Consider the following 15,640-nt stretch of genomic DNA (forward strand, 5'->3'; position numbering starts at 1 on the left):
GGTACAAGGCTTCTTGGGTCTATCACTTGTGCATTCATCCCTCTGTCTCTAAGTACCTTCTTTGTCTCTGAGAGTCTTGCCTCTGTTTGAAGATTAATGTTCTGGGAATAAGGAGGAACCTTTCTTTGGTCATTGTTCAGGGTCTTAGAACCCTATGTTTTGAATGTCTAGAGCATGAAGCTCTGTACCCTGGGACTATATCTTTGTCCTTACTTCCTCTAACACAATGCTTAATGCATACTCAGTTAGAATGTGCTATAAACACTGAATGACTGTATCAGTAAATCCTTTGTGGTGAAGCTCAAGCCAGTTCCCTTTTAGTTTTATTTCTGGAATGATGGGAAACTAGGGTGAGTGGGTGGATATGGATGGCATGGATGGGAGTGTTTGAGGAACCTATGGATAGGAGTGTTTGACGAACATAATAGGAGATCCTGTGAGAGGTGGCTGGTGGAGGAGGGGTGCTTCTATCCTGTTTAAAGGACTGCTGAGTGGACTCTAACTGGATCTTGGACTGGCTTCCCAATTACCACAGGCTTGGCTCCAACTGGCTCTCCACAATCTCCTCCTGCAAACCACCACTTCCTCCATATACAGGACTCTGTGAAGGTTGTTTATTTCTAAATTCACATCTGGCTGTCACAGTCTGCAACAAAGTCCCGTTAAGCCCTCAGTCCACCTCCTCACCTGTGCAGGGCCCCACTAGTCTTCCATTGCCCACCTCCAGATTTCCTCCCAGATTCCAGTTAAGGAGTCTCCTTTACCCTTTCCCACCCTTCCCAGGCCTTGGCCTCTCCAAATCCTTACCTCCCCAAAGGCCCAGCCTCCTTAGAGCCCTGCCTCCACTGAGGCCCCACCTCCCCAGTGCCTGACATCTCCAGGGCCACGACTCCCCGACTCCCCGTGGGCACAGCTGCACTTAACTCCCAAGCCTGACTCTACTTGGCCAAGTTCTTACCTTTCCCTGGGTTTGGCTTGCACTTTCTCATCAGGTCTTTCTCCTCTGAGGTAGGAAAATTCCATTGGTAAGTGACTTTTTTGTGTTTATACAGTTGGCAAAAAAACTGAGACGGAGCCAGAGAGGAAGAAAGCTGACCTTGGAGTACTGCTGGCTGTCTATGCCCTGTGGGTTTGAGCAGAAAGTATTTCATGGCTGGACTGTGGACTGAGGGGGCAGACCAGAAGCCTTTCAAATTTGGGAAGGGCAAACAGGTTTGTTGGGGTCAGAGTGATTTGGAAGCCTACACTCTGTTCTCTTCCAGACCAAAAATGTTCTCAGCTCTGTTGAGGAAAATATCAGGGAAGGTTATTCTTTGGTGTTTCCTCTCCAGAGTCCTTCCCACTTCTTTGCCCTGCCCTCCTTCTTGGCCTTTCCTTTATGACCTGGTGCAGGGCTTGCTTTATCAGTTTTGTCTTTCCCACTGAGCCAAGCACATAGTATCCTTAGACATGTTCTTTAAATGAATGAAGATTCTTCCACCTGGCTCTGCTGCCTCCTTCATGTTTTGCCACACTTTCTCACAGGAGATTCTGAAAGTCTCTGTATCATATCTTTTTAGGGAAGGCATTGGAGTGGACTTTGTAGAATAGCAGGTCCAGTTTGATAAAGTGGTCTATCATCAAGAGGGAGTACTTCTTCCTCAATGCTTAAGGAGCTAAATATCTATTTTTTTTTTAATTGCTGAGCATATCTCACTGCCTCTCTTATCTAAGTCAGAAAGGTGGTAGGGATTGATTATAGGCCAGGGCAGGCTGTAGGAGACTAGATTATCAAGTTCCACTGGGGTGTGGCTGCCCAGTGATCTTTAAAACTGTATGAAGGCTCATCTGAGTTCCCAAGCATATTGTTATGAACCAGTGCTAAATAAACCTTGAAAACTGAAGGCTCTGTTTTTTTTTTCTTTTGGAATCTATGAATTTTATATTCATGATAGACATATTAATTAATAAGGATTGGAAGAGAAGTTGAAAATAGGTCTGACTTACTGGTCTCCAAGAGGCAGTTTGTTCTTATCACAAAACCTATTTGCAACTCCTCAAGGCCCTTGGAGTCTTAAACTGTTCTCCACCCTCCCCCACTCCCCAATGTCATGTATACTGTGGGCAGTACTCCAACAACAGAATCCCAGACAACACTTATCTATGCATAAAGCCTGTTTTATGGATTAAATGTGGCAAATATTGATTCCTAGGTTGTCTTTCTTTTACCTTCTAGAATTTATTGGGCAACTTTTCTCCATTATCAATGGGTATATGGTAAGTGCTTCCAGAAGGCAGATTCATTTTAACCTTAGTTTAAGCAAAATCATGTGTAGAGGCAAATATCCTTCACCAAGTATATTGCAAATTGATGACTATTATTTTTGGATTATAGTTTTTGGTTTATCCTCTTCCTTTTTTATTTTCTTTTTTCATCACAGAAATCACAAAGCAGATTGGAGTTTAGAAAAAAACTAGGGAAGAGGGATAAAGATTATCCCTTAAGGCTGGTGGCTGTCACTCTGTTGTACATTCATTATGTTTCCTGACCTGGGGTGAGGCAGATGGATCTTGGCAGAGAAGTCATACTGATCTATATTTGGATAAGAACTCAGGACTCTGAGATATAATACAACTTACATATGACCCAGATGATCTGGTGTCTTCCCTTCAACAAAACAAAACAACTTTCCAATGGAGCTGGTGGTAGTGTGGAGCAGATACCTAGGGTTATAAGAAGAACCAAGCACACTCTGGTGAGAGAGGACAGAGAGAAAGACAGCTGAGTCCTTACATGAAAGGAGAGGACACATTTAAAGATACGAAGAAAGATACCAGAGAGATAGTCGGCCTTTCCAAAGCCACCTTGTGTGCAGTATATTACTGAGGGTGAATATTGGGAGGAGGTACATGGAAGAAGGAGCCATAGGCTCTGACCACTCAAAACTGCTAGTCTGAAAGTGGAGTCAGAGTGTAGTGATGGATTGGACACTGCATGGATTTCTAGATTCTCTTCTTACAAGGAAAGCAAGGATTGGGGGGCAAAATATAGCTATTTAACAAAGCTTCTTGATAAAAATGAGTGTGTATCAGGGCTCATTGTAAACAATAGCCATCCTATGTTACAATTGTAGTTTGGAAAATAAGGTGGACAGGAATATGGATTTCCTTCTAATACTTTCTCCTGAGGACTTTTATTAGGTGTCAACAGGATTCAGGGTTGAGGAAAAGGAAGTAGAAAATCACAAGAAGTAGAGAAGAAATTGATTTTCACTGTTGACATCAATATATCATATCATTTTCTAATCCCTTATTGCACACCCTTCCTGGCTTTCCCCTGGTCTTCCTTAGGATTCTTGTTTGGAAAATCTCATTCTGATTCTTCCTGGTATCTCATCTAGTTTCTGAAAACCTCTAGAAGCAGAGGATCAGTATTTTCTAATTTGTCAAGATGATCATCTTGTTTTGGTGGGATAGAGAAATGTTAAGAATTTCCAAAACTGTGGGGCACCTGGGTGTCTCAGTCAGTTAAGCATCCAACTCTTGGTTTCGACTCAGGTCCTGATCTCATGGTTTTGTGAGTTTGAGCCCTGCATTGGGCACTGCGCTAGCAGTGTGGAGCCTGCTCATTATTTTCTCTCTCCCGATGTCTCTCTCTGCCCCTCACCTGCTCGTGCTGTCTCTGTCTCTCTCAAAGAAAATAGATAAATAAAAAAAAAAGAATTTCCAAAACTGGATTCTGCCTGAAACTAGCCTATATGAGTGAAAACATGAGTGATTAATGTTGCATTTAATGCAGTTATCCCACAGGAACTAAGAAAGGGTGTCTTGTTCACAACTACCCCAGAAAGATACCAGAGAATGTAGAGTCTATACAACCTGTAGAGAAGGTCTGGCTATCTGATTGTGTACCCAAATAATTATTCAATGATACTAGTGTTGTGTCTGCGTGTACCAGGGACCCCATGGGTATTGTGGGAATGAAGCAAAGATTATTTGGTCTACATCTAAATAGATTTTAGTCTACATTTGGGTGGAGAAATTTGGTCTACATACAATTGGTGTGGAGTGTCTTAGTCTGCATCAGGATGGGTTTTCACTGACTTGAAATTCATACTTTTCCTGACTGGGATGTCATGTGAGAAGTGTAGTGCTGGGAGTGTTAGGGTAGGTAGGTGAGTTAGAAGAGGTGGCTGAGTTTCCTCTTTATCTAATGAGCAGACCATTCGAAAGCTTCCATGCCTTCGAGCTCAAATCTTGGTTGCACCTATTAATATTTTACTTGGACTTCAGTTCTAGTGTCAGATCTCTGACATCGCCAAACTGGGCCATAGAGCGTGGGGTACTTCCTTGGCCGTGGCCAAGTAACTCTTTGTATCTCAGATATCAGCTGGGAAAGGAAAGTCAAGCTGAAAGCATCATGAGGCAAAAACTCTGTTCCTGGGCTCCACCTTACCGTCTACAACTCCTACCATATTCCTTAACTGGGTGTTGTCTAAGGGCAAAATTCTAGGCCAGTGAGTTATGCCACTGGACATTAGTGAGAGGACAGCAGGGGGCAAGGAGAGCATACTGGATAGATAAGATACCTATCTGTAGGTTGCCAAGAGAAGCTTCTGGAAGGAAGCTCATGTTGAACAGGGTTTGGAAAGAGTGTGTTCTGGACACAGAGGGACAGCCTGTGTGAAGGGCTGATGTTAATGCTAGCATGATGTGCATGCATGAAGAAAGAATTGTCCTGTTGAAGAAAGAGCCACAGAAAAGTTTAATTGGAGTAAGTGATAGAAGAACAGTGAAAAGAAAGATGTAGAAGTACGATCTTAGAAGTTTGGACTTAATAGAGAATAGAAAACTATACATCTGGAGAGAGAGAGAGAGAGAGAGAGAGAGAGTATGTGTCGTGTGTATGTGTATGTGTGTGTGTGTGTGTGTGTGTGTGTATGTCTTTTTAAGACATGAGGAAAGTGTCATTTTCCATAAAGAGGGTAGAGAGCACTCATACTTCAGTAATCTGGTGCAATGCAGTGGTCAGTAAGAAGGTGATTTGGGGCTTTATTCTGCTTCAAGGGCAATACTTTATGATGGCTGCTGGGTGAATGTGAGTGAGAGCTGAGAGAATCTCGTTATTCAAGTTACCAATATGGACAAGGAGGGTGGACCAGGGAGTATGGCAGGAGGCTGGCCCTGGATGTACACTATTTGCAAACCATAAAAACCTACTAGATCGAGGTCTAGTGTGAACAAGGTGCTAAGTGCACCTTGTGACTTCATGTCAACTGAATTGAATTGAGGGCTAAGTTTGTGATCCCCAAATATCTGAAACCAATGAGTTCAGCTGGAATTTCTCACTTCCAATTTTTTATGGAATTTCCCTGAATAAAAAAGTCAGGATCCTTAGATGCTTTGTCAATCCTCTTGTTTCTAGACATATTTGGGGTTTTCTTCCTTCTTAAACTAAAATAGAAAGGCAATCCTTTATCTTCTGTGTTGATCTTCCTATACTAACAGCATGTTCAGAATGTCTACTACTCTTTATTTCAAGTCCATATTCATTTATAAGTTTAAAAAAATAATGAGGAGATCCAAAAATAGACAGAGGTGTGTAGTAATGCCTGATACGCAGTGGTCTTTGTTCTTATTTCCATGGATGATTAATAAATACTAACAATATTCTAGGTGCCATGAGCTCTGAGCTGCTCACAGACATGGGTAACAATGGGGAACACTCATGCCCATATATAATATATATATTATATCATATATAATATATATATATTTTATAATATATATATTATATAATATATATTATAATATATATAATATATAATTATATATATACATATATATGTGTATATATATATACATATATATGTGTATATATATATATATGTGTGTGTATATATATATATATATATATATATATATAATACTAGGGCAGTCTCTAGTTTTCAACCACAATCAAGCCGGAATGATCACTCTGACATAGCTGAAGTCCTTTTATCAGCATCTCTCTGCCATTTTAGCTCTGGAAAGGATTAATCACATTTTGGATTGACTAGTGAGCTGACATTTTTATGGTACTGGTTCTTCTGGGGTTTACCATTCTCTGGTGAACATTCTCAATCTGCTCATGATTGGCAGCCAAGTCTGGGGAGCAAATGGCCAAGTGAACAGGAAGCTTAAAAAGATGTTTTGTTAAACCATCCTGCTTAAACTGGCACCATCTGCCTTCCTACCCTCATCTGTTCCAGTCGGGGCTGTCGTCATTTGTGGCAGATGTTCTGTGGCGGTGTGTACCAGCAGCATTTGGAAACCTAGAGTGAGACTGAGATTTGGGAAGCCCAAACTGGAGATTTTTATGTTGTCAGGGAAATTGCAACCATCTTCCTGCCTTTAGGCTACCATTTTAGAAAATGTCTGCTCTCCATCCCCATCTTCCTTTACACAATGAGAATCAAGGTTTCATTTTCTTCTTTAGCAGACTCTACCTGCACCAAAGATAGTTCTTTTTCTCAAGAATTAGGTAGTGACTGGGGTGCCTGGGTGGTTCAGTGGGTTAAGCATCTGAGTCTTGTTTTGGCTCTAATCATGATCTCATGGTTTGTGAGTTCAAGTCCTGCATTGGACTCTGTACCAACCTTGAGTAGCCTTCTTGGGACTGTCTCGCTCTCTTCTCTCTCTTTCTCTCAAAATAAATTAATAAACTTAAAAAAATTAAAAAAAGAATGAGGTAGTGACTAGAAAATATTTGGAATGGAATGATGAAAGGAGTCTCAGAAGGGGACTTTTATATTTGGCATCTAGAAATCTACTATCCTATATTTCTACTAAAAGCCAAGCAAAAGGAGATGGGCTAATGTTGTGAGCAGAAATTATAATTATCTGTAAAATCATATCTGGGAACTATTGAAATAGCTATGGTGATGCTTTGGAATCTTTCTTGGCAGCTAAAAAGATAGTCTGGAGACATTTTGGCCCTATATTAGGTTTGGATTTTAGCAAGACCTGGCCACATATCACCTTCAGATTTAATGATCTCAGTACCTCCATTTCTGGCCCATCAGTATATATTCGGGAGGAAAGGGAAGACATTAGCAGAAGGTGACCTTGGCATAAATAAAAGAACCGGCTCAAATACTGCTTAGATAGCTATGCTGTACAGTCTTCACTCTTTGTGGAGGTAGGATGCTGCAGTAGAAAGAACATGGTTTCTGAAATAACAAAAACCCAATTTTAAATTCCTGCTTTTCTTTGTACTGACTAAATGAGCTTGGGACAGTTGTCTAACATCTCAGTCAGTAAAGTGGAATAATAATACTTTTTTATTGGACTGTTATGGGGGTTAAATGAAATAACATGTACATTAATTTTAGCTTAACAAATCTCGTTCTCCTTCACCACACTCTTTATGTATCCCTAGGTCTTGCATATACCTCGTACCCCTATTTGCCAGATACAATTTTTTCTCTGCCTTCAGCTTCTGCACATGTTCCCAAATTCCTCTATGGTTGAATTCTATGGCCTTGGTTTACTAGTGATCCCACAAAATGATAATAAGATTATGGAATTTTTATAACCGTATTAACATGAGCCAAGGTTGTGTTTCTTTTCAGGTATTTTTGCTTGTTGACAATTTTGGTGTCAATCAAAGATAAATTAATTTTACCTGCACCCACTCTTCTAATCTAAAGTTCCTGATCTGGTACTAGGTCATTCTCGGTGGGGTTTTGTTCCAGCCAAAAGTGACGGCAAGCTTGTTTATAAAGGGCATTCAGGGAAGGAGAATCCATAACATTTATTAGTGGAACATTCTACTTTTCCTCCTACATGTTTTAGTTGGAAAAATATACAACCTACAGAAAATTGCAAGGATAGTACAATTAACACTCTTTTAGCTTTCATCAAGATTGAGCAATTGTTAGTTAATATTGTCCCACATTTGCTTGCTCTGTCCAATGTACGTGTGTGTGTATGAAATATGATCCATATTCAACATTTACTAATTGTCCAAATTTTTATACTAAAATGTTCTCCCTGATCCAAATGCAGTCCAGTGATCTACACTGCATTTCATTGTCATGTCTCTTTATTCTCCTTTAATCTGCAACAGTTCCTCAGATTGTCATTCCTGACATTGACAGTTTTAAACAGCACAGGTCATTTGTTTTCTAGAAAGTCAACTTCCTGTAGAAAGTTGTTTTGTAGACTGATTTTTTTAATATTTTTTATTTATTGACAGAGAGAGAGAGAGAGAGAGAGAGAGAGGATGAGTGGGGGAGGGGCAGAGAGAGGGGGGAGATAGAATCCCAAGCAGGCTCCCTGCTACAAGCAGCAGAGCCTGACATAGGGCTCAATGTCACAAACCATGAGGCAATGACCTGAGTCAAAATCAAAAGTGGGATGCTTAACTAACTGAGGCAACCCAGGTGCCCCTATAGACTGATCACTTTTATCATTAGATTCGGGTTACAAATTTTGGGCAGGAATATGACATAAGAACATTGTGAAAGACAATGAGTGCCATGTAAGAAGGGAACATGTCTCTTTCCTCACCATTGTTTTTTGTAGCACCAAGCACTAGGACTGGCTTTTAGAAGGTGTTTGGAGCAGTGTCTGGGTCACTCAGTCAGGTAAGCATCAACTCTTGGTTTTGACTCAGGTCATGAACTCATGGTTTGTGAGTTTGAGCCCTGCCTCAGGCTCTGTGCTAACAGCATGGAGCCTGCTTGGGATCCACTCTGCCCTCCCCACTCACTCTCATGAGCTTGCTCTTGTGTTCTCTCTCTCTCTCTCTCTCTCTCTCCCTCTCTCTCAAAACTCTTAAAAAATAGAAGGTGCTTAATATTTATTGAATGAGTGAATATTTAAGACTTTCACTGTCACTTTGCTACTTGAGGAGAGGAGGAAGAGCAGCCTTCTCCTATATCCTAGTTCCATTTTAATTATACATGTTTGAAGGCTTAAAGGTAACCCAGGAAACAAAAGGACAGTATAGTATAATTCCACTTATATGAGGTACCTGGCCTAGTCAAGTTTATAGAGACAAAAAGTAGAATGGTGGTGTGCAGGGTCTGCTCAGAGGGGATAATGGGGAGTTACTGTTAAATGGGTGCAGAGTTTGACCTGAGGAAGTTGAACAAGTTCTAGACCTGATGGTGATGATGGTTGCACAACAGTGTGAAGGTGAAGCTGTCTTGGATCCCCATTTTATAATCACAACACCCCCTCTGAATACATCCTAACATTTTCTTGCTTCCCTTTTCTCTATAGCACTGATTACAAATCCAACACAATCTATATTTGAATTACTTATTTGTTTATTGTTTGCTTCCTACTGCAAGATATATGCAACATGATTGGAGGGATATTTGTGTTTTCCTTCGCTTTATGTGCATTGCTCAATAAATGGGATCAGTATATTTGTTGAATGAATAAAAGAAGGACTATGATTGAACACAAACTTCTAGAGAAGGCACAAACAGAGAGAGAAAATGGGAAGATTCCATTTTTCATTCGGATTTGTTAACTAATTTCTTCTACCTTTGGATATGAGACTCAGACCCAGTGTCATAGTAGTTTTGTCCTGTTTACCTTTTCATATGTATTCTTACCTGTTTCCACTGTGGAAGTGTTGGTGTACACATGCACCACACTCACTATTATTTAAAACTCCCACTCTGAACTCAGAGCTTCTACACTTGTATTCCTGACTGCCCCCTACTTCATTCCAGGTCTGCTGAGTTAGAAGTTTGGAAACTCTGGGGAAGCTCAACTATCCAAAAACTTTATACTTGTTGGGGTGCCACTGGCTTGATTGGCTCCAGAGTTTTCATTGTCTTGATATTGAAGAAGGCCGAGAGAATTTATATACTTTGGGAACAGGAAGGAGCTGTGCTAGGATACAGAGGGATTGATATAATCCCTGGAGATGCTTCATTTAAATTCCATTTCTCTGAAACTCTGAGAACTTGAAAATAATTATTTAACAGCCTCATTAGCTTTCCTCCGAGGCAGGGTTAGGAGACCAGAATGGTTAGGAGGCCAGTGACTACAGAAAAATGAGTGGGAAGAGAGAGAAACAAAGGCTGAGAGGTAGCTGGGTCAGTGATAAATACTGTGGTACTTTGTAGGCCATTGTAAATGCAGACTTTGGCTCAAATCCTGAATAAAAAGGAAACCAGTGGAATGTTTTGAGCAAATGATCTGACATTCTTAATAGATATATGTATATCCTTGACAAATATACTCATTTTGGCAGGTTTTAAAATGAACATAAATGGCATTGTGCTATACACTTCATCATTCTTTTACTTTTCCCACTTAACATTGTTTCTTAGATCTACCCATGTTTCTTCCTGTAAATCTACTTTATTATTCTGAGTGCTGTGCAGTATTTAATTGTGCATATATGACACATTTTAATTCTATATCCCTCTAGTAACAGACTCTGGCATAGCTTCCAACTTCCTGCTACCACAAATAGTCCTGTGATGAATATGCTCATAAGGACCTCCTTATGAATTCAGGAGTTTCCTTGGAGTGTTCACCTTGTAGAGGGATTGTGGGGTGAGAGGGTGTGTGCATTCTTAATTCCACTAAGACTGTGCTTCAGAATGGTGACCCCAGTTACACTCCTACCAGGAGTGTGTGATAGTTTGTATCTTCTCATCCAATTCTCACATTGGTTCAGTAAGAGAAGTCAAGTAAGTTTCCTTGTAGATGCAGAAACTGAGGCTTAGAGAGATTAAGCAAATTACCCTAGTTTATGTAGTCAAGCGGAAGAACCAGGGCTCAAATCCAAAATTTCTGACATAATGTTTATTGCTCACACCACTGTAGTACCCATCACTACCTCTTCCAGAAATAAGATGAGACATCTGCAGGTAAAATACTATTGTCATTGTTGTTGTTGTTGTTGTTGTTGTATTTGAGCCTTGCATTTTCAATGTGTGGTCTAACTCAGTAACCCTAGGCCCCACAAGTATTTAGCACCAAGGAATAAGGCTAGAGAAATAATCACGGGTCAGATGATGAAGGGAAGGAAGGACTAGGAAGGAAGGGCAGTGGGGCATCAGTGAAGGGTCTGAAGCCTGGCGTTGGTGGGGGCAGGGGGTGGGTACATCAATTACATTCATAGAGCAGAAATATTCCATGAGTTAAGAAGTTACTCTTCTTATCTATCTTGCATGCTGGTTAGTAAATCATAACATTGGAACTGGTGGGTGGCAAATAAGGAGTCTAGATGGATTTGTAAACAGAAGGTCTGAACTGTAACCCAAGGGTTCCTTTTGACCATCTACAGAGAAGACTTTTCAATTTTAACTTGACCTTTCTCTCTCTAGAAGCCTCTGACATTTCTTAAAATTCTTTCAAAACTAAAGCCTGAATATGGAGGAGAGCGTGGGCTATGTGACTTTTTTCCCTCTATTCTCCAGAGCCTTTTTCAGGGCATTGTTGTCAATTGTTCATCCAAAGCTTTGTTTTCCTTGTGGAGCTGATCATTTGAACAGCAGCAAGGGAGTAGGGGAAAAGAAGAACCACATGCAGGTATATTTGTTATATTCAGACCATGGTATGAATGAGTTAAAAATAACTCTTTGTGAAAAATTAGTATGGAGTTCCAAGTGAGTATTTTAATACAAGCTCATAAAGCAGGGCAGCTTGCTGCTCTCCCAGTCTCCAGGCTGCTGGAAGCTGACATCACAGATGGTGCAGGGTGTTTATTGAGCACAGGGTAGCCAGTGAGGAGACTGTCTGCAGAAGTGAGCTCATCTTCTCTCCTAGAAGTCAGAGAGGAGGAGACGGAAGGAATTGTTTTGATTGTGAGCTACTTCTTTCCTCTCTACACATCACACTTTCACAATTGTAGACATACAACCGTAGTGAACTTTTGCCTGCTTGCTATGGGTAAAGTTTATTTAAGGTCAGAATGCATGCATACACACACACACACACACACACACACACACACAAAGGCTGTTCTGGCTCTTCTCCCTTCTTAGTAATGGACCTTTGGTTGAATGCTGCACCTATTTCTCCAGTGTTTTCTTATCAGACAGCCTGTTCTTCTTCTTCTTGCAGGTAGTTATAAAGGTGTTGCCTCTTTCTCCCTCTTCCTCCCTGTTTGCAGTGTCCTGTGGGCCTCGGTGTATAAAGGGAAGGGTTGCACTGTACTTTCTTTGCCATCAGTACAACTAAACAGTTGATGCAGAATGAGGACAAAGGGAACCAAAGTGACATCCAAACTTGCTAGCTGATTTCGGGGCTAAGAGTTTAAAGACCAGGAGACCAAATTTGTATTTTAAATTCAGATGACATTTTTAAAAATGGTTCTGTAATTGCAACAAGGTTCACTAGTCTATAATTAATGTGTCATAACTCAAACTCAAGCACCATGCAAACATCCCACGTGTGGATTATTGCACATTATATGCATGCCTTCTTGTGTCTTACAGCTTAATTAGTACATGAAGCTACATCAGTTAGGGGAACCCAAATGGGAATATATCATGTGGTGTGTAAAAAGGGAGAATGTTGGGAGGTATTCAACCCTTTTTTCTTGGAGGAGAAAGCAGGGTTGATTTTTCTATGATGTCTTTTGTGTCAGTTTCTGTGATATTTGTGCTGCAACAAGTGACATGGGATTTCTGAGCTTCGGTCGGTTGGTTGAACACCTTTGTTCAGTAAATATTTATTGTTTTTCTAGGCTTTAAGGAGGGATAGCACATAGAAGAAAAAATATGAAGCAATAGCTGTGAAGCCTGAGCAATGGAACCTGGCAGCCCCAACCCAACTCAGTTTAACTCAGCCTCACCAAACCTGATTCCAGACTCATGGCACCTGAACTTGCTACAGCTCTCTGATCCCAGAATCCTCTTCAATTCCAGCTAGAATGCTGTGTCTGGCACTTCGCAGATTTGGTCAAAAGCTGGTACGCAGACATATGCTGGAGGAATATGCGGCCGATATGGGCCCTGACAGAAGACTGACCACCCTAGATTTAGTGGCTCTGGGTATGAGCTGCACAGTGGGTGTAGGTATATATACCCTGGCTGGTGAGGTGGCTAGAGATAAAGCAGGACAATCCATCGTGATCTGCTTGTTGGTGGCCGGCCTATCTTCTGTGTTGTCTGGGCTGTGCTATGCAGAGTTTGGTGTCCAGGTTTCCTATTCTGGCTCTTCATATCTCTACAGCTATGTCACTCTAGGTGAACTCTGGGCTTTCATCACTGGCTGGAACCTCATCATCTTCTTTGTTGCTCATACAGCCACTGTGGCCCGGGCTTGGACCTTAGCTTTCGACAATCTGCTTGGGAACCAGATATCTCAGACCCTGCATGAGACAATCTCACCAAATGTTCCCCAAGTCCTTGGAGAAATTCTAGGATTCATTGTTGTGGGCCTTGTGTTGTTGCTCATGGAATTGTTGATTCTGAGGAGTAGTTGGATTTTCCTGGTTTCCAAAGTGGTCATATTGGTGAAACTTTTGACCCTCACTTTTGTCATCATTGCTGGCTTCATTAAGGGGGACCTGCACAACTGGAAGCTCACAGAAGAGGACTACGTAAAGGCTGGACTCAATGACACCTCAAGCTTAGGCCCTCTGGGCTATGGAGGATTTGTGCCTTTTGGCTTCAAGGGGATTCTCCGTGGAGCAGCTACCTGTTTCTATGCATTTATAGGTTTCACTATTATTGTTACCAGAGTCGAAGAAGCCCGAAATCCCCAGTATTCTGTCCCCATGGGCATTGTTATTTCACTGTTCATCTGCTTTTTGATGTATTTTGGTGTCTCTTCAGCACTTACACTTATGGTGCCTTACTACCAGCTCCAACCTGGGAGCACCTTGCCTGAGGCATTTCTCCATGTTGGCTGGGCCCATGCCTGCTATGTTGTAACTTTTGGATTCCTCTGTAGTCTTTCCATCAGCATCTTTGGCTTTATGTTCCCCATACGTAATCTGATATACATGATGACACAGGATGGGCTCCTGTTCCCTGTCCTTGCCAGGATCCAAACTGGCACAGACACCCCCATCGTGGCCACTGTGATCTTGAGCATTATTGCAGCCATCATGGCCTTCTTCTTTAGACTCACTGATCTTGTGGACCTCATGTCAGTTGGGGCCCTGCTAGCTTACTCTTTGCTGGCTACTTGTGTTCTCATCATCAGGTATCAGCCTCAGAGGAGGACTGGAGGAAATGAAGCAGAGGTGCAGGAGGAGAATGGACCTGCAGCAGAGAAGCTGACTCTACAGGGACTACTTTTTCCAGGCAGCTCCACCCCCACTCCACTCTCTGGCCAGGTTGTCTATGTTTGCTCCTCACTGCTTGTTCTGCTGCTCACTCTTCTTTGCCTGGTGCTGGCCCAGTGGCCAGTCCTGCTTTCTGGAGACCCAGTGTGGATTTCAGTGGTTGTGGTGCTCCTGGTGCTCATCATTGGGATCACTGGGGTCATCTGGAGACAGCCACAGAGCTCCAGTCACCTTCACTTTAAGGTCCCTGCTCTGCCTCTCCTCCCACTACTGACCATCTTTATGAATGTTTGCCTTATGATGCAGATGACAGCTGACACCTGGGCTATACTTGGTGTCTGGATGCTGATTGGGTTTGCTATCTACTTCAGCTATGGGATCCAGCACAGCCTGGTCAATTAATCCCACTTCAATTAAGGTCAGAAGTGTACACCTTGAACTCATTAGTGCCAGTACAGGTTTGGCTTGGCATCATCACATGTGAGTGCAGTCAGGTCCCCCTGCATAATATGGAGAGTACTCTTGAGCACATGGAAAGCTGGGCCTCCATGGAATGGTGGTAGGGGAAAGAGCTCTGTGTGTATTGTGTAGTGAAGAATGTGTCTTCTCCTCCTATTTTTTTCTTTTTTTTTACTTGTGTACTTTTCAATTGTGTCTGTACTGCATACTGATTTTAAACAAGTTATTATTAAAAGAAACTAGAAAAAAATGTTTTTGTTTTCTTTGGGTAAATATCCAATATCAGAAATACTGGATCATATGGTAGTTCTACATTTAATTTTCTGAGGAATTTCCATACTGATTTCCATAATGACAGCAACAATTTACATTCCCACCAACAGTACATGAGGGTTCCTTTTTCTCCACATCCACACTAACACATGTTATTTCTTGTTTATTTTTATTTTAGCCATTCTGACAGGTGTAAAGTGATATCTCATTGTAGTTCTAATTTATACTCCCTGATGATTTGTGATGCTGAGCATTTTCATGTGTCTGTCATCTAGTATCTCTTCTTTGGAAAATATTTATTTAGGTTCTCTGTCTACTTTTTAATGGATTATTTGGCCTTTTGGTTTTGAGTTGTGTAAGTTCTTTATATATTTTAGATATTAACCCCTTATTAGATATATCATGTGTCCTGTGGCTAATTTGGTTTTGGATAAAAGAAGAAACCCAAGGAAAAAAAGTGAAAGGGACTGAGCTGGGAATCAGTGCTGTCTCTTTAACTCACTAAAGTCACAGTGAAGGGGGTGGAGAAAGGCAAGGAATAGTCCTTTGCTTAGTGGTGCTCAAACTTCAGTGGGTGTCACCTCATCTGGAGGGCTTGTGGAAACGCAGATTGCTGGGCCCAGCCTCCAGCTTTTGGAATTCAGTAGGTCTAGGTGGGACCCAGAACTTGTACTT

At 41.5% G+C, this 15,640-nt stretch overlaps 1 protein-coding gene across 1 annotated transcript; it reads left to right on the forward strand.

Annotated features, from left to right (window-relative positions):
- The first annotated feature begins 904 nt into the window (after positions 1–904).
- LOC122478309 (cationic amino acid transporter 3-like) lies at positions 905–15,004 on the forward strand. The gene is made up of 2 exons (XM_043571942.1): positions 905–1,025; positions 12,686–15,004. The coding sequence occupies exon 2, from the start codon at positions 12,872–12,874 to the stop codon at positions 14,633–14,635; it is 1,764 nt and encodes a 587-aa protein (XP_043427877.1). The 5' UTR covers positions 905–1,025; positions 12,686–12,871; the 3' UTR covers positions 14,636–15,004.
- The last annotated feature ends 636 nt before the right edge of the window (positions 15,005–15,640 follow it).

The sequence above is a fragment of the Prionailurus bengalensis genome, unplaced genomic scaffold (genome assembly GCF_016509475.1).
Source record: "Prionailurus bengalensis isolate Pbe53 unplaced genomic scaffold, Fcat_Pben_1.1_paternal_pri Un_scaffold_49, whole genome shotgun sequence".
NCBI classification, from domain to species: domain Eukaryota; kingdom Metazoa; phylum Chordata; class Mammalia; order Carnivora; family Felidae; genus Prionailurus; species Prionailurus bengalensis.